At 33.3% G+C, this 24,624-nt stretch overlaps 1 protein-coding gene across 1 annotated transcript in view; it reads right to left on the bottom strand.

The window, feature by feature from the left end:
- Positions 1 to 249: 249 nt before the first annotated feature.
- Positions 250 to 24,624, bottom strand: part of DACH2 (dachshund family transcription factor 2) — a 775,171-nt gene continuing 750,796 nt past the window's right edge. The window contains exons 9-13 of the mRNA XM_053201428.1: positions 22,480 to 22,628; positions 22,207 to 22,354; positions 16,940 to 17,086; positions 14,633 to 14,698; positions 250 to 3,411 (exon numbers count right to left, since the gene is read on the bottom strand). Of these exons, the coding sequence (XP_053057403.1) occupies positions 3,407 to 3,411; positions 14,633 to 14,698; positions 16,940 to 17,086; positions 22,207 to 22,354; positions 22,480 to 22,628 (515 nt within the window). The 3' untranslated portion in view covers positions 250 to 3,406. The remainder of the gene's footprint in view (positions 3,412 to 14,632; positions 14,699 to 16,939; positions 17,087 to 22,206; positions 22,355 to 22,479; positions 22,629 to 24,624) is intronic.

Here is a 24,624-nt window from a genome sequence, read left to right as displayed (position 1 = left end):
GTGTATAAAATATTTAAAATATTTATTCTTTCTTTATAGAGGTATTGTGGTGAGTCGCTGGAATTTTCTGGATAATACCTCAGAACCAAAAATAAAGGTATGATAAGGTAAGAGAATAATAAAAGTCTGTGTTAGATGATCTAGAGGGTCAAACTTCATTAAACGGCAACCAGATATTTTGCCAAAGAGTCTGTGGAATTCACCTGTTTTTCCTAGGACCAGAAGAAAAATAGGTTGAATTTGGGTGAATTGTTAAGCAGTCTGTCAGCCTGGAGAATTGCTTAGATAGCTTTGTGGCATCTGAGCACAGATATTTAATAAAATTCACCAGATGCCTGCTCAATTTTCCATTCTACCTTATCTTCTGTACACACAGCTTAAAGGTCAAAGGAAAGCTCTTCAGCCTCAAGTGGAAAATGGTCATTTGATCAGGATTGAATTTTATACAATGTAGCTAAAGCTTAAATCATGCAATATAAATTGTGAACATTACAAACATGAAAGCAATGGCAAAACAAAATAATATTTTATAGAAAAGGTCCATAAACCCAGTAACAAATGGTAAAAAGCAATCACCATTTACCCTTTAGAAAAATGGTTTCTTAAAAACCTCTTTTCTTTATTATGTTTAATTACTGCCTTTATAAAAACAGACAAACATATCTGCCCAAACCTTCATTAAAAGTGCTGGTTTACAAGGCCTATCAGGAATTATTTCCACAGCAGCTCAAATCCAAAGAAAAACTAGGCTAACAAGAAGACAGTATTAATATGAATCAATGTTTCTACCCAGAATACAATAAATTAAGATTTCATAGTAGTAAAATTTTTCTCCTAATTTGGAGGAGAGTATCAAAATAGATTCTTGTGCAGCATGCGGTATAATGCTGACACAGATTCTGTTATTGTTTTACATATACCAATACTGAGTGATCATCAGGAAAAAGCCAACATTGACCTGCTAACTGACACCGATCCTTGGAACAATCTCAAAGTTTGCCACATTTCAATTTCAAAATACATTTTAGCTATAATGAGTGATTTATCATTTAGTAGTAGCTGTCAAAGTAAACTCCTAGATAAAAGAAAACATCTGGAACCATAAATAGAGGAGAGCAAAAGCTGAATTTCAATCCAAACCCAGCATGCTCATTTCTTAAGGAACAGGAAACAGCTAATTAGTAATTAAATGTCTCATGTTTTTAACAGGATTTGTACTTGGCTTCCAAAAGAAATGCTATAATATGCACCCTAGATATAAATAAGATTAAAGATCAGGAAAAGCAACCAACAAAACCTCTCTAGAGGAATGTTATGGAGATTGGAAATTTATAAGGAGTGATACACAATGACATTTGGGAAGAGCTGACACAGTTTATTCCATTAAGATTTACCAGATAAGTAAAAGGGTGAATGTGATATACACAAATGTGACCATTAAAAAATTGGCCCATATAGTCCTTCCCTTAGTACAGCACTGCCTGACATGGACATGCACCATGGCACAAGAGTCTGAATATGAGCTTCTGCTGATCAGTTATGTTTAAAATGCCACACCAAGTTGTTACAAACTCAGAAAGTGTGAGATTGGCCTTCTGTGTCATACATCTTAAACTTATGAAAGGAAAAAGCTAAAATCAGGTGTTACAAAAAAGGCAAATATGTGGGAAAGGACTAGAACAAAACATATGAGGATTTCTTATAGTTCAATCAAAATGAATTAAACATATCTATTTGTAAAAAGACGCTAGTTTGTTTTTATGCTGTTTGACTATCAAATAATGAGACATTTCTGGATGTTATATTTTTAGTCATACCTTTTTGTTATTCAATTCAGATATTTGATATTAAAACAAGTTTTAAAAATTTTATTTGCCTCTGTCCATGACTTATTTCTGATCTTATTTCACTGAATTAGGTTAAAATAGCACACCTACTCTACACAAGTAGACCTTCTACAGTCTATCAAGAGCACAAGAAGCCAAATTCCTGTGTCTTAGAAGAAATTTTTTCAGAGTATGGAATGACTGAAATGTCACATTAATATTAATTAATGTAACATTTTAAAATGTGTAGAGTAGGTGGTCATTACAGCAGAAATTGCATGTACTTCCACAGGGAACTGATTATTGGAGAATGGATTAAAAACAGAATTGGCCTTTTACATAAGAGTGGTGCTTTTGTCACATCAGAATTTAATTCTAGGCAGTTGTAAAAATAACGTAACAGATTAGATTTTGTTTGGTGTAAGGAGGGCATTATAGGATGAGACATTAAAAATTTTTGATCACTAGATGCCACTTAACACATTGGAATACTGCTTTATTAGATTCTTAAGAGGCATGAACGTAATGATGACAGGTATTGCCACCATAATGATGACAGGTCTTTAGTCATGTCTCCATTAAGTAAATGGTTAAAAATATTTGAGGGAATTTCCTGGACAATTCAGACAAATGACCCATTTGGTTCTAATTACTGGAACATCTTAGGCATCTGGTCATATCTAGATCAGGAGGTGAACAACGGAAAATAATGATGTTACCAATCCATCATGTCTGCCTTTTTCCTTTCTTATGTCTATACATTTTTCAGTCTGGTTAGTTGTTGATTACTTAATAAAGAGGAAGCAGGATTGGAGATAGGAGGAGAGTAGAAAAGAATAAAAGGGGTATTTTTAGTAGCTTGGCTATATTTTTTATTATTGCCTTCTTTACAAATAATGAATGTGCTAGTAGAGATTAAATGACTTGCTTTACATTAACAGATCAAAGGAAGAACTAGGTATGGTAAAATCTACAAACTAGATCTGTCTATATTCCCTTGGAGAACACTACAGGTAACGTGATTTTTGTTTGTTTCTGTCTTTTTTTTATAAAAGTGAGCTCCAAAGCAGTGATAACAAATATTGGTCATTTGCACAAGTGCGTTAACTCCTCACATACTTCCTATTAAATCCCAGGTCAGGCAAATATAAAGCTATTTCATAGTAATGACAGCTTAAGTGGGTCTACATTTAAATTTCTGTCACACCATTTAGAAATAGCATTTTCTCTGTCTTAAAAATTCTAGCACCTACTTACCCCACTAGGATGCTGTGTGGATTACTGTGATAACGTTTATGAAGCACTATGAGCTCCATGGAAGAAAGGGGTTATAGAAGTGTAAAGTATCATGTTCTATCATCATTATGATTATTCCTTAAAAACTTGTGAGGCCCATTCTCTAGCACATTTTTCCTGTACGTGCAAGGTTCTATTTATCAGTAATGAACAAATAGTAATTGAAGGTTCCATATTTTAAGAATTTGAGTATTAATTCTAAAGAATTACAGCACTAGATAAGCAGGTAACTTTTACAGCACTCTATTCGTGCTTATGATCAGTTGGAGTTCCGTCATCAGTGTTCAGGCTGCACAGAAAAAACAATAAGACCTGATCAAAATTTCATTACAACAAAGAAAACCTAAAATCTATTCAATGAACTTCACTGAAAACAACAAACTGGCTTTACAGTATTTTTTTGTGTTATATATGTTCAAGAATTTAATAAATCTCTGTGCAATAAATCTATTATTTTATTAGGCTTATCCCTTAAACATATATTCATTCATGTGAGTTTCATTCTGTTAAAAACAAAATTACACAAAGGTCAGCAAAACTGTAGATTTACAGTAGTGTAAAGTTTAATCATATTCTCTACAGGTGATATTGACAATATAAAAATAGTATAAATTATATTTCCTAACTCTAAAATATCCTTATGAGCCCCTTGTGCATGTGCTACATCTTTACAACCTGCAGTGAAATGAATTACTAGCTTAATAAGCAAGGCATTTAGAAAGGTTTTCCCCCCTTTATAATATAAAATGTGAATATAGATCCACACCATTTTCTCTGTGCCAAAATCTTTACTAATAATTGCAATTTCATGAGATTTCCTTCCCTGACAGATGGTGATTTATAAGTAACTTCTCATTGTGTATTTATTTAATTTTTTTTATTTGAGTATAGTTGGCACACAATGTTACAGTAGCTTCAGGTGTAAAACATAGTGATTCAACATCTTTATATATTGTGCTATGCTCACCACAAGTGTAGCGACCATCTGTCACCATACAAGGCTATTACAATATCATTGACTGTATTCTTTTTTCTGTGCCTTTTATTCTTGTGACTCATTCATTCCATAACTGGAAGCCTATATTTTCAGGAAGCAAAGATGAAAGCCAAGAAATGAGTCTATTATGTTTTTGAATATTGAATTTATGTTTAGAGAAAAAATATTTTTCTTACCCAGTGTTCATGTTTTCTTCCAAGTGTTTCCTCACCACTTAGTCACTCATATAAACAATGGGATTAAGGAGTGAACTTGTGATGAGCACCAGGTGTTGTATGTAATTGTTGAATCATTAAATTGTATACCTGAAACTAATATTATACAGTGTATTATTAACTAACTGGAATTTAAATAAAAACTTAAAAAAAACATGGGATTTTCTTAAGAACTGATAGGCTTCATCATAGGCATACTTTGGGCTATGAAACATTTATTTTGGGGTAGTTACCTTATTTTTTTTCTTTTTTTAAGTTTATTTATTTTGAGAAAGAGAGAGTGCACACGGGCATGAGTGAGGGAGGGGCAGGGACAGAGAGGGAGAGACAGAATCCTAAACAGGCTCTGTGTTGTCAGCACAGAGCCTGACATAGGGCTCAATCTCATGAACTGTGAGATCATGACATGAGCGAAGATCAAGAGTTGGCTGCTTAACCGACTGAGCCACCCAGGTTAGCTACATTATTCATGAATTAATGGCAATGTTTTATAAATGATTTCTCCTACTAAGTATTTAGTTTCATGTTTTATTTAAGTTGTTTAATTAATGGGCACTATATTATTTGGCACTAAATAAGGTCACATCTGAAAGGCCATGTTTTCCAAACCTGAATAAGAGAGAGATAAAACACTGTGCTGGTTAATGTTCCACTTCAGTCTTAGGTTCAACCCAAATTAAATATTCAATTAATTGTATGAGATCTACTTAAATTGTGGAAATTTGTTCAGAATGTGGCATTCCCAAATCAAATAAGTGATGATAGTTTAGGGTCCAGTTTGTCATTAGTACAGTAGTAAAAAAACAGAGCTACTAATCTGAAAGTAGGGAAAGTACAGTAATGTAAGACATGGGAAGATAATAAAATAGTATAACATTTTATTACTTTTTGTCTAGAAAAAGCATTGCTTTAGAGTCATCTTTAGCAGTATCTGGTGTTGATTTTATAATGTGGTATTTTAAAAAATGGAAGTTTCTTGAAAATAGTAACCACTTGGCTTTATTAGCCCCCCCCCCAAATTTCTGATATATGCTTTAATCAAAACAAAGATCAGTATAGGCTGTCTTTTCTTACGCACAGTGGAATATCAACCTCTCTTGCTCACTTTTAACTCACTTTGTTTTTTTAATGAATTCTTTAATATACCTTTTTCCCCTTTATTTAATTTCTAGTCCTTGTAAGACCAACCTTAAAAGGTGATTTATTTCATTCATTCATTCAAATATTAACTCATTTATTCATTTTTTTATTAAGCACCTGCTACATAAGGCACAGTACTTGGTGTTCAATATATGATTATTCTAATATGAAGATAAATTATAAAAATATATTTGCCATAACTATATACTGAAGAGAATGTTTTAAAGCAAGTTTTACACATCAGCTTTATGCCGAATATTTCACTCTTACTAAAATCTACACATGGAAACACAAATAATAACTTCATATATATTTTATAGGGCATAGTAATAATGATATCTTGTATTTGTCATACTTTCTGACAAGTATGGATCTAACTTTCTGATGAGGATGATTAGGCAAATATAATTAATATTTTACTAAAATTAAGGCAGAGAGAGGTTGAATGACTCTTCAAGGTTAGTAACCGAGTTAGAGAGTAAATAATTCTGACTACTAGACTAGTGCTCTTCCTACTACTTCATTGTGTCTCCCACAGACCAGTTATAAAATGTCAATAAAATCACATGTGTCCAGTACACAGACCTGCAACTGTTGAGCCAGACTAAGATCTAGATGTACTTAAATTCTACTTTCCTGCAGAGAAGAGAAACAAAAAGAAAAAAGAATAAATAAAAACTAGTATCTATGGAACATTGATTGTTAGGAAACATACTAAGTCATTCTAAGCACTTGTTTCACATGTAGAATTCCAGATTCTTTCACTACTTATTATAGATAATTCCATGATGAAAAGTGGTAAGTTGTTTATGTTTCTATGTCATTCCTCTAAAAATCTAAAATTAATTATATCACCCACCTTTCATGAGTAAATAAGGTATAAAATGTTTTGTAAAGGTCAAATTTATTTGAGTTTTGTTTAGGATGCATATTGCAGATATTTTAATGTAACACTTAAAAGTACAATTAAGGGGCACCTGGATGGCTCAGTCGGTTAAGCACCCAAGTCTTGATTTCAGCTCAGGTCATGATCTCATAGTTGGGAGATCGGTTCTTTCTCTCCCTCTATCCCTTCCCTCTGCTCATGCTATCTCTCTCTAAAAATAAGAAAAGTAAGAGTACAATTAAGTTCTTCTTTTATAACTTTTAAGTATTCCTTTTGTATGTTAAACTAATAGAAAAACACTAGAAATCCCTCATTTCAAAGGAATTAAAATGTGCACTCAAAATATGGAGGAAAATGAAAATGAAAGTAATGGGAAGACATTAATGTTTACTTGAACAACATTAAAAATGACCACATCCAACATTTCCCATAGAGGGTTGAAATACAGTTAGCAGGAGATTGTAAGATTTGAGTTGCAGGTTTTGCCTCACTCGTTTTAAATGGTTACTCACCAATGCTGAGATCAACATGATATCCATTTGTATTTTTTAAAATTTATTTGTTGAGAGAGAGACAGACAGACAGAGAGAGAGAGAGAGAGAGAGAGAGAGAGAGAAAGCAGGGGAGGTACACAGAATTCCAAGCATACTCTGTGCTGTCAGCACAGAGCCTAATGAGGGGCTCGATTCTACCAACCGTGAGATCATGACCTGTGCCAAGATCATGACCTGAGCTGAGGTCAAGAGTGTGATGCTTAACTGACTGAGCCACCCAGCAGCCCCCATTTGTAACTTTTTTAAAGAAAATAAGAGGACTTAAACATTTATGGTGCAATAGGGAAATAGTGAAGGAATGCTTTAAAAATGCTGTTTTCTTAAAAGAGAAATTGGTGAAAATGTTGTCCAAATACCTATTTGCATTATTGAGGTAAAGTAGATTCCAGTTTCAGTATGCAGAATATTACTAATGTTAATTTTCAAACATTAAACAAGTGAATTATAAACTGTGGGGGTCATCAAATTAGGGGACTCCAAGGAGGTCTGTATAACATTCTAAAGAATGTTTCTCTTTGAAGTCACTTTAATTTCAAAAGTTGATTGTTATATGGCTATTATAAATGAGAAAGCAGTTCCCTATGGTGAACAAATAAAACTTTATGCTAATGGCCCATGGTAAAAAATCTGGCCTAAAGTCACATAATAGAGGATCTGCTAGGGTCTTGTTCTGATAGGATGATGTAAGTTTTGCCACAAATTGAAAATTTTCTATTTCTACTTCAGCTTCCCTATACAGTTATAAATAGAAAAGAGAGCTATATGGTATTTGTGTAATTTTTATAAGTACTACCTCAATCTCTGCAGTTTTAAGGTAGAAGTGATTATTTAATTATAGTTGGTTTTAGACTATTTTGGTTAAGTAACTACAAATGAGAGAAGCCTTCTTCCATCTAGATCCTGCTGCATTATTTTGCATAGGATAATATTACAGTTAAGATATATATCCTAGTTAGCTATGAGAGATTTTTACAGTATAGGCTGAAAGTGATAATATCAATTTGAATTGATAATGAAAATAATGAGTGAGAGAGTTAAGATTGCTGTGTTTTAGAACCCATTATCAATAGAAAGCTAATTAGCTTTTCCTAGGCTATTTTCCTACTTATAAAATGGGGTTAATCATACCTTGATTATTTATCACACAAGGATAATCCTGGTAGAGAATGTGTGTGTTAAAAATGTCACAAGGACAAAATCCTCTTTCTGATGGAATTGTTACTAAGCCTAGGCTTGCCACATTTTGAACAATGGAACAGATAAACTTAGCCAAGTCTAAATAAAACCCAAAATTTTCAAAGAGAAGGGAGACGAGGGAACTGGGAAGGGAAACATCTTGAATGTATATATTATTTGAATTCCTGGATCCAGCCATACCTGAATCTATCCCTGGAAGTTTCTGTTAAGTCACCTAATAAGTTGTTTTCTTAAATTAAGCCCTCCCCCACTCGATCCCCAAAAAAGAAAGGAATGGCACAAAGTTCACCAGGCTATACAAATACTAGATCTTACCTTTCTTTTTTTCACTATTCCATTTTTAGGGTTATCAAATAAGCATGTTGGCATAGAACCACCATACATTTATGTGGCTGCAACATAATTCTGCTTTTTTTTTTCATTTTATTCTACTTTTTAAAAAAGTGGTGTGACAACAATGACATATTAACACAGGCTTGTATGAAAATTCTATGTATGTTTTTAATTAAAACACAAATGTGAAACTGAGGAACATTCAGATAAAGGTTTTCCCTTGGAATTTTCCACAGGTGTATCTGGGTTTGGGGTGGGATGGAATGAAATTTTTTTTACCTTATTTTTTTTATTTTTGAGAGAGAGAAAGAGAGAGAGAGAGAGAGAGAGAGAGAGAGAGAACAAGCGGGGGAGGGGCAGAGAGAGAGAGGAAGACAGAGAATCCCAAGCAGGCTCCACACTGTCAGCACAGAACACCATGCAGGGCTCGAACTAATGAAACCATGAGATCAGGACCTGAACTGAAATCAAGAGTCAGCCACTTAACCGACTGAGCCACCCAGGACCACCCTGCCCCCCCCCCCAGATGGATTGAATTTTATGCTTAAAAATGTATTGCATAAGTACAGAGGATGGAGCATAAACTAGTTAGGTAGTTATCAGAATTGAGTTAACCCTTCCTAGATTATAGGCAGAAAGACCTGCTGATTGATGAATTAGTTCTATAGACTTCCAAAATGCTGAGTAGCAGAGCAACCTTTTTTACCTTGCAACTCCCACTATCTTGTTATCACTACAACTACAATTTCATGTATTGTGTGAGATTAACTGGAATTTTAAGTCTTAGATCTGTAGATGAGATTTTGTTATCATCATCATTAGTGTGGCATCCGTTCAGTCATTCCAAATATTCTGATAACAATGCAATAGTAGGTGGTGCAAGCCATTCCTTGACATCCAAGCCCTAAATTATCAAGTAATGTAAGGTCTTTACATCCTCCTAAGGAAGAACTAAAAGGATAATGTGTGTTATCTGCCAGGTATTTCATAGAAAAACGTATAATATGGACTGGGATGTACTACTAATCAAGATAAAAAATCCGGTGAAGGATGAAGGAAATGAGAGAGAAATAAATACTTGCTGCTGCTTTGGAGAAAGTTACTCAAACCTTCTCTGTGGGGTGTGTGCTAATTTTTTTTCACTCTATATTGGCAGCTGTAGTAATGTTTCTCTGAGTAGTAAAAAGCTTCTTACTCTCAAATGAAGCATTTAAGAGGAAAGAAGACCCACTTACCACAATCTTTCGAATCTCTGACACTCTAGACACTTTACAAAAGAACATTTCCACTTTAAAATGGGAATATTAAAGTGCCTATGTATACCTTCCAACATAGTACAAGACATAAAAGGGGAGGACAATTAATGATTGATGAGGATAGGGCAGGAAGTAGTCTATGGAACCCCAAGAGAAAGATGTAGAGCACAATGTGGTGGGAGTTAGTAGAAAAGCCTATAGAGAAATTCTACCTTCTCTCCCTTTAGTTTTTCTTGTCATATCATATACATGGCAAGTAATATATTTGATTTATCTTTTCCAGTCTCCTTACTTGCTCCTATCATCACTTTCTATGCTATTATACAAAATTCTGAAATGACAATCTTAGCCCAAGTGTAATTGTTTTCAGTAAATATTGGCATTCTACCTTAAGCTCATTGGAGAAATGTTATTCTAGGTTACCAAATGAGCAGGAAAGAGAGAATATAAGGAAGTTTCAAAGGTCAAGGAAGGCCAGACATTGCTCAAATGGATTTTGAGAGAGTAGATGAAAATATACATATTCATATGTATTTCATAGTATAAGTATATATTCAAATTTTTACATTATAAATATATATTAAATTACACTGTAAGATATAATAAGGGTATTTTTAGCAAAGAAGTGTTAAAATTGTGTCTGCTGCTTTTAGAGTCAAATGACACTTCAGTTACCTTGCTTTTAATTCTTCAGCGGCATCTTCACCAAGAGCTGTATGGATGAGATCATGCATTTTGTATTTTACAATGGTTAGTGTATATTCTCTGACTAAGCTTTCACATTTTTTGAACAAAAATGGTTCATCAGGGAAAAATTTTTAGTACATTTATTTTTTGCATCAAATTTGGGTTTACTTTTTACATGTAGGTTGCACTTAATATCTACTTCTGGTGTGTCAAACATGTAGGCAAAAAAAAAGCAAATGTAAAAATTATTCACAGAGATTAATATTCCTCTCGGAAAAGCAGTTGCTAGTTTGTTTTCTTTCCCCAAAACAAATACAATGACAGAAACAGAAGTAATCTGTCACTGTGCTCTTGCACTTTACGATGCTATCTCCCTTGAACTTTTTTTTATGATTTTCTTTTATTACTAGAATGTCAGTTCATGAAGTCTGTTATGTTTTTTTTCTAAAACTTAAGAGCTTCATATCCTGGATTTGCTTTATCTGTTATTATTAAGATGATGGTGTCAATTCTCAAAAATTCAAGAAACATGCACTGTCAACTGCACCAGTAGCCCCTAACAATGAAATACAGTCATACAAAAGTTAACTAAGGTATAAACATGCAAAAGGGGAAGTCTCCCTGTGATCATAAAATGCTGTTATTTTTTGTTCAGCAGTTCATATTACTGCTGTTCATGCTAATTAATTAAAGGAGCTGTTGCTATAATGTGCAAATATGGAATCTGAGAAACTGAGAGGGCTTTTAGGTCTCCAAGTGAAGTTAAGTCAATCTGGGTGCGGGTAATCAAATGTAATGAAATCACTTGTCAGTGCTGAGCTTGAAAAAACTATGAAGTTTGACTAGGGAGTAAAATGATTATATAACTAGATTTCCAATAGGTTAATAACTAAATGGCACAACACAGGAAAGAGAAAATATTACTTTGTTAGTTAATGGTACTGCTGTTCAGTCTTAGTTTTTATCAGTGCATTTGTAGTTGTGCTTTGTTTTTATCAGCAAAAATGCACTACACAAACGATACTTGAATGTCATTTGCAAAAATCATTGATCTGAAGGTGCATTTAATGATACCCGTATGTTTATTTTATGTGAAACAGAGATTGGTTGATAAGATGGTTAATGTACTGTCTTATAAGCCCTCAACTGAGTTATGGGAATCTGGGTGGGAGAATGTTAGTTTATATGTTCCACCGAATCCTTCACCTCCAGCAATAGTGGACAGAGCCATCAGAATGAGTATGTATTCATTGTTTGATCACCTTAAAATATTCAGAAGAAGCTGCTGTAATAGACTGCTAAAATAAGGTATACAGAAATCCTTATATCAGAAGGTGGTTTATGCATAGATACCTTGTCTGTCAACCAACATTCAAGGCATAAAAGACATGAAATAACTAAGCTAAAGAGATTTAGAATACATATAAGAAACTTACTGTAAAGTATCTTTGTACTAAATTTTATGTGGAAATTATCATAAAACTGTATAAGACTGTATTACTTTTAAAGATGACCAACTAACATTCTTCCAACTCCTCTTTAAACTCTCTTGAGGATCTATCCCTTTGGAACTAATTTAATTTCAAGTGAGAGCACTAGGTGATTGATATATTTCTATCCAGCAGAGCTATTGACAATAGAAAGAGAAAAGACTTCACTGATGTTGGTATTCTTTGCTGTGATAAAGATGAGTTTTGGAAATGGAATTTGATTGGCATGCATGAATTGACCCTCATAAGCAATATTAGGAAATAATCTTCCAAGGTAAAAAATGGGTAATTGAGAGAAATGGAAAGATGAAGTCAGTATCAAAGTAAGTCACAAAAGATAAAAACTATGACACACAAGAGCAAAACTATTAGAAAGAATGAAAAAATAATGGCTAAGTTTGTATTTTATGTTTTCCAGGTGTTACACATTTTCTGAAGTTCATATATACATATAAAAGTAATTTTTGAATTCTGAGCATTTTAAATAATAACTAATATTATCAGGATTTACAGGTAATTGTTTGAATTGACTGATTTTGTGAACTGCACCTTAAGATAGGTCTAATAATATTTTCAGGCATCTATTCCCCTGGCTAATATTTTTTTTTGCTCAAAAATAAACTTATTTTAGATATTAAATCGTGATTCTACCGTCATATTAACATGAAGCATTCGCTCTAGTTTTCCATAAATTGATGATGGGAACTTTATCATTTACAGTGCTTAAATGCTATGCTGAGATAAGAATGTGTACTTTTCCATTTTTATCACATTTATCAAGAATATTATATAATATAACCTAAATGGTTGACATTCAATAAGTGATTTCTAACACACCTTCCTTTGCCATATATTGACAATATTAACCAAAAATATTAGACAATTTGATCTGTAATTAGAAAAATATAATAAAAGTTAATTCCATTGCTTTAAAATAAATTCTATCTTTAACCCTTTTAAAGGTACACTAATTTACTCATGTTTATCCAGCAAAAGTAGAACTTTTAAAAGTATGCTCAATGAAAATAAATATTAAATGTTCTATCCCCTAATAACAAATTAATATGCAAATGCCATCCTTTGCAAACTTTGTTAAAGTAAAAAAAAATGAGCCAAATGGAAGGCTTTTGATTTATATTATCCAGTTGACCTCCCATGAGTAAGATATCTGTTTTTTGTTGCATGGAAATGAAATAACTTTAGGATGGTTCAAAAGCTTGTATTAATTCAGAGTTGGGAAAGATGTTACTGTTGCAAATTAAAGGCATCATATACATTAAACAAACAGCAATTAATTGAAAATATAGGATTAAAAGATAATAAAGATAGAACCCTCTGATGGTATGTTTGGTTTACCCCCTCCAGTTCCAAAACTGACCTTAGATGCCACTCAAAGAGGGGGGGCACAATCAAGCTCAATGTTCCCTAAAGACTGGGTTTATACTGATTAAGAAGGCATCAGATGCTTCAGGCTTATTAAACCCTACCTTGGCCCTGATATGTGGGAGCAACCTCAGCTAATGGTAGCTTACAACTAGTGGGGTTTTCTTCATAAATTTAACTGTGGCAAATTGGACAAACACTGAGTCCCATCCAAATTGCCTTTGGTCACATAGACACAGCCTTTAAGTTAAAGGAAGAAAGCAGGCAAACAAAAGAGGGATAAGAAACAGCAAAAGTTTCACTGAATGAAATAAACATTCATGCTTTCACAATTAGCAAACTTAAGGTATTTATTAGGTCTACCCAACTGCAGCAGAATCAGGGATTACTAGAAGATCCATGAGCTCTGACATTCTTTATTTTGTAAAAATGATGGGCAACTCTACATGAATGAAGGTTTCTAAATTTCCTGAAGCTGCCAGATAAATGGTGACCCTCAAATGGATTTGTCAGTCACATCCAGTTTGTTGCCTTCTTGTAGATCTATTCGTTACACAGTGAAAAGGCAGTGATTAGTCAAACCTCTAGCAAGCAACATATCCATGGTTGTCTTCCGTTCTGAAGTTAAGAAATAATTTTCTCATGGAGATGCCTTTTCGTTTTTATTTGAGTGAGAAATTTCTTCACATTAAACACGAAAGTAAATGTAATCTACATCCAAAGGGCTAGAAAACTCCATTAGAATCATACTGGAAAAACTCCAGCGGTTAAATTCGGTTTTTATTTTTAGATAATTTTGCACTCCAGTGAAAATCTATATTGACTTGTTTTATATATTTTCTTACTACTAAGTATTTAAAAAATTTTAAAGGATCTAAGCATTTATTGGAATCCTGAAAATCATGAGTAACAAGTTGTAGTCTTATTTCCATATTTAGACAGTTTCTAGTTATCTAAATTTAGCATCAGAATTTAAAGATTGATAAAAAATGTTGTCTAGAATACTTTAAAAATATTGATAGTTTATTATTTTTCTACTTGTGGTTTTTACAAACAGTAGTGATATTTTTAAAGTATACTATTGTACACTTCAGAAAGGTAAATTATATTCACATTTATGCATTTTTAGAATATGCCTAACATATAAATATACACCCTTTTAACAGCTAAACATACAAGAAATTTGCTCACATTGTATATGTAAAATTATTAGTCCCTATATATAATCTCAAAAAACACATGAATACTTCTGCCTCTGCCATAAAGTAAGAATTAAACTTATTTCTTTTACTTATATAAAGAATATCAATATAGGAACTCATGCCCACTTCATATCAGGCAGTTATAGAGAGAAGTATGCTGTTTACTGTACCTTGAATAGAGGTACTATCATGAGAAGTCCCATTTTTTTCTATTTCAATATCTGGAATTCCAGTATCTGAAAGAAGTGACATTTAAGATTAAGGCACAATTCTATTTTTTCTGATTCCATTTAAAGTGAAACCAGTACTTTGGTCCTATAGATAACACAAGACCTTGGAACGCATTTTTGTTTTTGTTTTTGTATGTCTATTTCTTTGTAGTGGTAAAAGGGAGGATTATAAACTGTAGCAGAATTCTACAATTTGGCATATATTTTAAAATATATAGTAAATACTTTTTTATTTCATTCTCTAGAGGTAATTCTCATGAAAATAATCTGTCCATAAAAATCCCCTCAGACTATCAAGTAACATGCCATGGCTGTGGAATAAGATTGCATAAGTGGAAGTGCCCCTTCCTTATGGTATATTTTTCATTTGTGAAATGCTGTAGATAATAAGATTATTTCTATGTTAAGTGTACTGAACACCAAAACACAAATTGTGGTTTGTGGTCTTTATGCAGTACTGGCTATAAGGGCAAAGGGACACATGAATTGTTTTTGAAAAAATTCAAGAAAGAGAAATAAGAGTTAGGTTTTTTTTTTTTAATTTTAAATATGAGATGTAATTATCTAAAAGTTATCCATATCCATGAAGTATAGCATTATATGAGCATTTGTGTATATATACATTTTCCTGGACACCCTTGTGTAATGTGATAACAGATGCCAGCGTATCACCCAATGCCATCAAAGATTAATGTGAGAAGAAAATGATTTGAATACAAGGTACCCATCATGCTGTAGAAACAGCTGTTTTTCCTTTATACTTTTACTTTATACTATACAGCTTTATTGAAAAGCTAAACCTAAATGGAGTTTACTTATGGGTGGATCTTAAATATGTAAAAAAAAATGTCAAACCATTTCAGAATGACAAGTTCAGGGCCTCAAATAATAATAATGAGTACACAGAACATATATCCCATTGCTATTCAAGAAATGTTCCTTTTAAAATCTTTGATAAGCAAGGATGCTGGCTCCCACTAAGATGCCTCATTGTGTGAGATATTATTTACTCTTTCTTTACTGTGTCTCAATGAGACATGGTTAGCATGAGCTAAAATAATCTAGCACCATATTTGTACTGATTGTGAGCACAATGATCCAAGACAGTCACAGTAAAAAGGGAATTGAACTTTTCGAAAGAAAGAATATGACTGACGTTTGTACAAAATTCTTTATTCATTTTTAGTATAGGACCCTGAAGCACTCTTTTAGTTTTGTGTGTGTGTTATACATGTGAATAGAGCATGTATACATGTATGTATAAAATTCTTAGGCTTATACTTGTTACACACATTTATCAGTTAATATACACCTATGTATTTAACATATCAGTTAAAATACAAGCTGTCAATGAGCTATGAAAGAAGAACCTGAATATTCTATGAGATGAAATGATGTTGTGGGATTTAATAATTGAAAATGTAATAAAAAATTTGGAATTAAGAGATTTCATGACAGAAGCTTCTCTTCTCACAGAATTTCCAGGATGTACTTAGAGCATTCTTTTTCAACTAGGTCCTCCTTAAACCCTCAACACTGATGCAATCTACATTAAAGAAATCAAGATCCTATAATTCATTAAAATAGAGTACACCAAACATCAGCATATTTTAATATGAATGGACCTAAAACACTTACATTTTTTAATATGAAATTTATTGTCAAATTGGTTTGCACCAACAGGTGCCCTCCTCAATGCCCATCACCCACCCTCCCCTCCCTCCCACCCCCCATCAACCCTCAGTTTATTTCCAGTTTTTAAGAGTCTCTTATGGTTTGGCTTTCTCCCTCTCTAACTTTTTTTTCCTTCCCCTCCCCCATGGTCTTTTGTTAAGTTTCTCAGGATCCACATAAGAGTAAAACACTTACATTTTATGTGCAAGGATGTTATCAATATTAGTGTTTCTACTGCAAAAGTCAGCAGGATTTCCTGTTATTCCTAGACTATTTGTATCTCTCAGAGTAGGGATTATTTTGACACATTTAATTAATAACCCAAAGCACTTAGCCTCAAATGGATTTTTTAATGATTCTTGAGCAAAGCCCCTTCCTTCCTTCCTTCCTTCCTTCCTTCCTTCCTTCCTTCCTTCCTCCCACCCTCCTTCCCTCCCTCCTTCCTTCCTTTCTTTTCCTTTTTCTTTTCTTTTCCTTTCCTTTTTCTTTTCTTTTCTTTCTTTCTCTTCCTTCTTTACTTTCTTCCTTCCTTCCTTCCTTCTTCCTCTCTATCTTTTTTAAATGAGACATTACCTTTCAACCTCCTCAAGTCACCATCACTAGTAGTGGCTTGCTTAAGTGCTTGTTCCACTTGTTCCCTGCGTTTTGTTTCAAATTCCAAGGCTTCCTGCAGTTTTCTCTTGGCTTTTTTCTCCTTCTTCAGACGCTTTTGCATGGTAGCTAAAACATGAAAAGGTAAATCGTTTGCAAAACTTTGGTGGATAAAATAAAATACGTTGCCAATTTTGATGTATTATAAACCATAGATACAGATACAGAGAGAGATATTTACTGCATATGATTAGCTTCTTTGGACTCCAATTCTCATTAGACTCAACCAGAGTGTTCAATCATGTGATTTACTTATTTTTGCTTTCACTTTTCCAGTGTGTATGCTTAATAATACATATACATTTATATGGCAGTGGCACTATCGTTAGAAAATCATTTTCTACTTTCACTAACTACATGCATTAAATGATAGTATTAAATATTTGATAATTTTTTAGATAGAATTATTGGGATCCTGCAATTATTGGTTCACAGCAGGGTTCTAAGCATACCAACCTTCACAGTCTTTCTGAATCAGTTTTTAAAAATTAAGATATTGACATTGTGGTGATAGAAAAACATTCAAGAAGCATTACACAAAATTAAAATTTTTATGACATTTAAGAAATGTTAAAAGTGCTCACATATAATTAAATATTTTTATTAAACTAATTATGATATTAATTTAAGTTTCAATTGTATTTATTTCACAGTTCATTGTCTTTCATATAAATGACCTCCAGCACCTTGAAGAGAATCAGTTACCCAGGTAAATTTATGTTCATGTGAGTCTAAAATTCATAAGTCTGAAGTAAAAACAAAATTGGAAAACTTGAAACAATGACGCTGAGGATGTATAGTTTCTGTTATTTTTGATGAAAGATTATTGAGGCTTAACATAAAAATAGTTTACTATTATAATTATAATAATTCATATAAAGTATTCAACCAATTATTCAAACCAGCAGTCTAGATTTGTTCAAATTAACATACAACAATGTCCTTGATAACACAAATGTTAGCTTCCAGTAAAATTATTGGTTCAAAAATATGCTATATGTTGATTCCCTTGAAATTTATAATTACATATGGTATAAACAATGTTACAGTAATGAGAGATAGAAGCAAAAACAAATGTTCACCTTTAACTCAGAAGGCTGACCTATAGCCTGCATTGTTTCAATAATGCTTACATATGTGCTAGTCCCTACATACTTTAAAAAAATTTTTTTTTAAATAAATTTCTTTAACTTTTTTATTTATTGAGAGACAGAACATGAGCATGGGAGGGGCACAGAGAAGGGGAGGAGACACAAAATCTGAACCAGGCTTCAGGCTGTTAGCACAGAGCCAGATACAGGGCTCGAACTCACAGAACCATGAAGTCATGACCTGAGCCGAAATCGAAGGCTTAACCAACTGAGCCACCCAGGCACCCCTGGGTGCTACCTTCTTAAAGAGTCTCATGACTGCCTGTAAATCTCACCGACAGTTCATATTGATCTGAATGATAAGAACCAGAGAAATCTTACGAAAGCAGTTTTATGAGTAGAAATTTGACAGACATTTATGATGTAATACTCCCTGCATGACCCCTTCCCTTTGAGCATTAAGCATATAATCACCAGCTTAATACAGCAAAAAGTGCAGTTATTTCTGCCCATTGTCCTGTCCCATGCAACTTAAAGAAACTTACTAAGTTGCACCATAAAATATCTCAAGAATTTTTTCTTGACTGCCACTCTCAACAATTCCATAGCAACCACATATTACATTTTAAATTATATCAATAAATGATAATGACTATCATTTATTTAGATCCTACTATGAGCATTTTTCTGGGACTCTGTCTTATTACTTTCTTTAATTGAAAAAAAGATAGTAATAAGGACTATATATATATAATTATTATATATAATTATTGTAAATAATTATTATATATAATTGTTTTACAAATATACACATATACATACATATATATAGTTATGTAGTTACTCTTCTTTCTATATCCTTGGACAGTTGTCATTTTTAACCATAATATCAATTTCTCCCCCTCTTTCTTTTCAATCATATGACTTGAGATAAAGCAAGCATTCACCATTTGTCATAAAAAGTTAGTTATCCTGTGTATGAGATATTTAGGGAACTAGAAAGGAACTTACGTGATTTTAAAGCTCATCTATTGTAATAGATGAGGATACTGAGTTTCATAGAGATGAAGTAGATATTTTTTTCTAAATCAATGAGGATAACAGAGTAGCTTCATATAATTATGTTAGTTCTAGATGTGAAATGTTAAAAACAATGCCTAGAACATAGCAGACAGTTGATAAGTATTAGCCAGTAGTAGTAGTAGTAGCAGCAATAGTGACAGTAATGATAGTAGCAGTGATATTATTATTATATCATAGTATGCTACATTAATAAAATATAAATACTTAAGAATATGCTTGATAATATATTGAATATTACATCTACCATGCCTATGCCTTTTTAAAAGACAATAGATATGATAGTAATTATAAAGATAGACTTTTAAGAGTCTATGAGAAGTTAGTAAATAGAAATTGTCATGAGCACATACCTAAAAGTTGGAAGCCAATTTTACTCTATGTAGTAGATATACATAAGTCAATTTGACAATGTTATTATATCTAAGATGTAATTATTAGGTTTTTTAGTATAAATAAATATCCTAATAAAAATGTGGTTTTTATGATGGCTAATCATAATAATGTATTTTGCATACCAAACACCAGAAATAAATGATTTTTTCTAAACTTTAAAAAGAAAGGTTGGCTTTTGCTAAATAGTATTTAATGACTTTGGCAAGATAATAAGAGGTTTAAGTCTGTTTTTAAGATTTGTATATATGTATGTAAACTCTTCACCCAATGTGAGGCTTGAACTTACAACTCTAAGATCAAGTGTCACCTGCTCCTCTAACGGAGCCTCTTTTCCTCATATTTTATTTATTTTTCGAAGAGGTTATTTTATTTTCTTTTTTGAGACACAGAGAGAGAGAGAGATAGAGAGAGAGAGAGAGTAAGCACGTGAGCAGGGGATGGGCAGTGAGAGGGAGAGAGAGAGAATCTTAAGCAGGCTCCATGCTCAGCATGGAGTCTCATGTGGGGTTCGATATCATGACCATGAGATCATGACCTGAGCCCAAATCAAGAGTCAGATGCTTAACTAACTGAACAATCCAGGCACCCCAAGAGGTTTAATTCTTTTTAAATGCAGTGACTGACTTTATATGTTGAACTGGAATAATAATTATTCCTAGGCCTTAAGTAAAATATCCAGTAAGTTTTTAATTACTTGCAAAATTTTTGGAGTATAATATACTACCTTGGTATAGTGTAAAGTAAGTGGATTTCATTCAACTGGAATTATTCTTCCTTGTTCAGGGAGGCATTATCTACATGTGGATTTTCTCTCCCTTTCATTGACTTTCCTTCCCATTCTTTAACTATTTTATTTAATTATTACTTTGTGACTCTTCCATAGAAGAGTAAGTAGAGAACAGAAGAAACTGAATGAAATTCACAATCATCACTTTTGCTGCTGTTTAGTATTTTATGGTAAATGTAACGAAAAGGTGGAGATTATTGGCTGAGTTGAAGTTTTAAATTTTCTCTGGTTTTGGAATAAACTAGTCTCTTTATCCATATCTGTGTATAATTTAATGGATACCCACAGTTGAAAAGTTAATTCTATTTGTGAACATTATTTCTCCATTCTCTCCCTTTTGACTCCATCCGTACTTATGCTACCCTAGTTCAGTCCTCATCACCATTGCCTGGATGAGAGCAAACTCCTTTTACATACTTTCCTTGTTTCTAGTTTTACTTCAAGCCCCCTCTAATATATTCCCAACACCAAAGTGGTCTAATTGAACACAGACCAAATCATCCCCTTGCTTATCTTTGTCTATTTCCCATCACCTATAGGACAAAATCCAAGTTAATCTTTTGCATGGTTAAAAAATGTCCTTCACAATTTAGCTTCTACACTCATATTTTTTTAAGTTTATTTATTTATTTTGAGAGAGAGAGAGACAGAGAGAGAGACAGAGAGAGAGAGAATGCACACACATATGAGTAGGGGAGGGGCAGAGAGAGAGAGAGGAGAGATTCTCTCAAGCAGGCTCTGCACTGTCAGTGCAGAACCCAATGTAGGGTTGATCCCACGAACCCTGAGATCATGACCCGAGCCAAAATCAAGAACCAGACACTTAACACACTGAGCCACTCAGGTGCCCTAGCTTTTACCCTCATCTTTCTCCATCATCTCCCATCATTCACTTCATAAAATGCAGAGCCACAGTAATAACAAACTGTTTATAATTGCCCTTGTATGAGACTTCTTGCCTTCATGCCTATGCTCACTGATACCTCTGTCTAGAGACTCCATATCACTCAGGCACTCTCATGCCCTTTCTTATCCTACTGATCTTCAAGACTCAGCTTCAAGTGTCAGTTTCAGGAAGCCTTCCTTAACCATTAACTCCCCCACCAAGCTGAACTAATTACCCCCTCTCTATATAACCATATATACTGTGCATCCTTGCTCTTGCATTTTGCCTTGAAATTAACGGTTGGTTGTACTATCCCTCTAAAATGTACATCTCTCAAGGACAGGGGCTGAGTTTTATTTATCTGAAATCTCCAGAATCTAGCACTGTCCTTGGCAAAGAGTAAGCATTCCATCTATAAGAATTTATTTGATTATCTATATGCAGGGTATTTTATGAAATTACGAGAAAACTAAGAATATTCATGTTTTCCAAATCAGCTAGCCTGAAGTCGATCTAATTCATTATCTTTTATAATAAAGAGAAATAGTATAAATATCTTACCTTGTGGATAACACACAGTATTTGATTCTTAGCTTGTTATTTTTCAGTAGTTCTAAGCTATCCCTGAGAATATTTATACTATTATTGAAAATATCTACAACAAGGGGCGCCTGGGTGGCTCAGTTGGTTAAACATCCAGCTGCGGCTTAGGTTAGGCTTAGGTCATGATCTCAGGGCTCGTGGGTTCGAGCCCCGTGTCGGGCTCTGTGCTGACAGCTCAGAACCTGGAGCCTGCTTCATGTTCTATGTCTCCCTCTCTCTCTGCCCCTCCCCTGCTCATGCTATCTCTCTCTCTGTCTCTCAAAAATAAATAAATATTAAAAAAATTAAAAAAAAGAAAATATCTGCAACAAAATATTTATTCTGTAATTGAACTTGTTAAACTTACTTCTGCTTTGAAGTTCAACTGAGAGTTGTCTTTCAAGGTTTTCTCTAATTTCTCTCTCTCTATAGAGCTCCATTCGCAGTTCCTTTTTTTCTTGTTGAATCTGCTTCTCCTGGATGTGAGCATTATCCAAAGCCACTTTCAGTAGGCCCTGTCAAAGTACAGAAAATGACATGCAGTTCATCTTATCTGTTTTAGTTTCTCAAATATGAAATAATTTATGTAGATGCCAATGTCTTGTATTACATTTATTTTGTTTATAGAAATATTGTTGACCTGAATGTTGGTCAACAGAGTCTCCACAGAGGACAAACTATCAGCAAAAATGAATTGTCCAGGGAATCCAGGAGGTAATGTCTGTCCAGGAGTCAACTGGATCTTGTCCAAGGGTGACTTGATCATTGGAATTTGAAATGGTACCTCTTCTGCAAAACAAAAACAAAAACAAAGACAAACAAACAAACAAAAACCCCCAAATTATTATCGGAAGGTTCATGAATTAACAGCTAAAAATGTTCTGTTTCCTTTACTTCTAATAGCATCTTATAAAGATTTTCTTTCTAAAACTAAATGATGGCAAACTCATAATAGGAAGTCATATGTATTGAGAAACCAGCTGCCTGTAGTTTCTCAAAATAAATGTTTCAGTAAATAATCAGTGCAAATGAAGCAACATTTACTGCCAAAGAGGCATGAGACTTGGAGAAAAATTATGATATGTTTATGAATGCCTATAAATTAAATAATCAGATCCTTCTTGTAATGCATACACTGCTTTTTTTTTCATTTTCAAGTCTATTATCTCCATTCTTTAATAGCCGTACTGAAGTTTAATTTCCATACAATAAAATTCACCTATTTTAAGTGCACACTTCAAAGATTTTTAGTAAATTTACAGAGTTGTGGGACCATCATCACAAATCTATTTAGAACATCTTGATCACCCCCAAAATATCCCTCGTGCCCATTTACAGTTAATATACTTTCCCATCCTCATCCCCTGGCAACAACTAATCTACTTTCTGCCTCTATAGGATTGCCTCTTCTGGATATTTTCCAAATAGAATTATATAATATGTAGTCATTTTGTCTGGCTTCTTTTATCACTATGTTTTCGAGGTTCATTCATGTAGTAGCATGTATCAGTGGTTTCTTCCTTTTTATTGCTGGAAAGTATTCCCTTACATGGATATATTGATTTTTGTTTAATTATTCACTAGTTGACATGCTTTTGGATTATTTCCAGTGTTACCTTTTATTTTTAAGAATATTACTTATGAAAAAATATCAGTTGTGGTGTGAAAACACAAATTATATCTTTTCTCCTTATTTTTATATTATCTTCTCCCACATTATCCTTACTTAATCAAGATTCTCTCTTAGCTTCAGGTAAAGAGACACCAATAGAATTGTTGTTTAATGAGATGTTTTGGTTCTGGTTCCAGTAGGGACAGAAATATAGATTTATTATACAGTTAAATTTCATTTTTCAATTGCAAGAAGCCTATACATGTAGTGTGCAGAGCTTGAACCACACAGATTTCATAGTCATCATGGTTTGCTGATAGTGTGGAGCTTGATGCCAGGCTCGAACTTAGGAACTGTGGGATCATGACCTGAACCAAAATCAAGAGTCCAAGGCTTAACTGACTGAGCCACTCATGTGCCCCACTTCTGGAAATTTTTAATGGGACAGCATTATCTCTGAATAAGATGTTTTTATTAGAGATCACCTTTACATTTTTTTTTACAACTTGTAATGTTCTAAAGTCTACAGGGATAAAAAGTGCTAAGCAATTATTTTATAGAATTAACACTGTCATATTATTTGAATCCAAAAATGTTATAAAAATCATTTTATTGGTTGTAAATAATTCAATAAAATGTATAAACTAGCCTGTTCATTTTCTTCTAATACAAGAAGGTATAATGAGCATATTCAAGTTTTTTCATAAAACTTAAAAAATAACATTTTTATTATAAATGCATGATTTATGTGTTTTGTACAACTCCCCTGATGTAAAATTAACCCTGACCCTTTTCCTTCCTTCCTTCCTTCCTTCCTTCCTTCCTTCCTTCCTTCCTCCCTCCCTTCCTTCCTTCCTTCCTTCCTTCTTCCTTCCTTCTTTCTTTTCCCACTTCCCTCCTTGCCAGTGGAAGTTTTGCTAGAGGTGAAGTATTCCAGAAGGAGTTAGCACATTATCACAAATTCTGTGATCTATTTCAGCTACAAGGTTTGAATATTTGAAATATGTCATTAAAAAACAATTTCTAAATATCTTTGGCAGCAGCTCTAATGCTTCTAAAGTACATTTCTCAACACCTAACCAAGGAATATTATGTTTTATTTGTATTGCTTAAAGTCTGTGTTTAGGTAGCATTTTGTCTTCTGCATGTGATTGCATTAAGTGGATAGAATAA

This window comes from Acinonyx jubatus, chromosome X (genome assembly GCF_027475565.1).
Source record: "Acinonyx jubatus isolate Ajub_Pintada_27869175 chromosome X, VMU_Ajub_asm_v1.0, whole genome shotgun sequence".
Classification (NCBI taxonomy): domain Eukaryota; kingdom Metazoa; phylum Chordata; class Mammalia; order Carnivora; family Felidae; genus Acinonyx; species Acinonyx jubatus.
The sequence above is the reverse complement of the archived record's forward strand: the minus strand, read 5'-3'. Positions and strand labels throughout refer to the sequence as shown.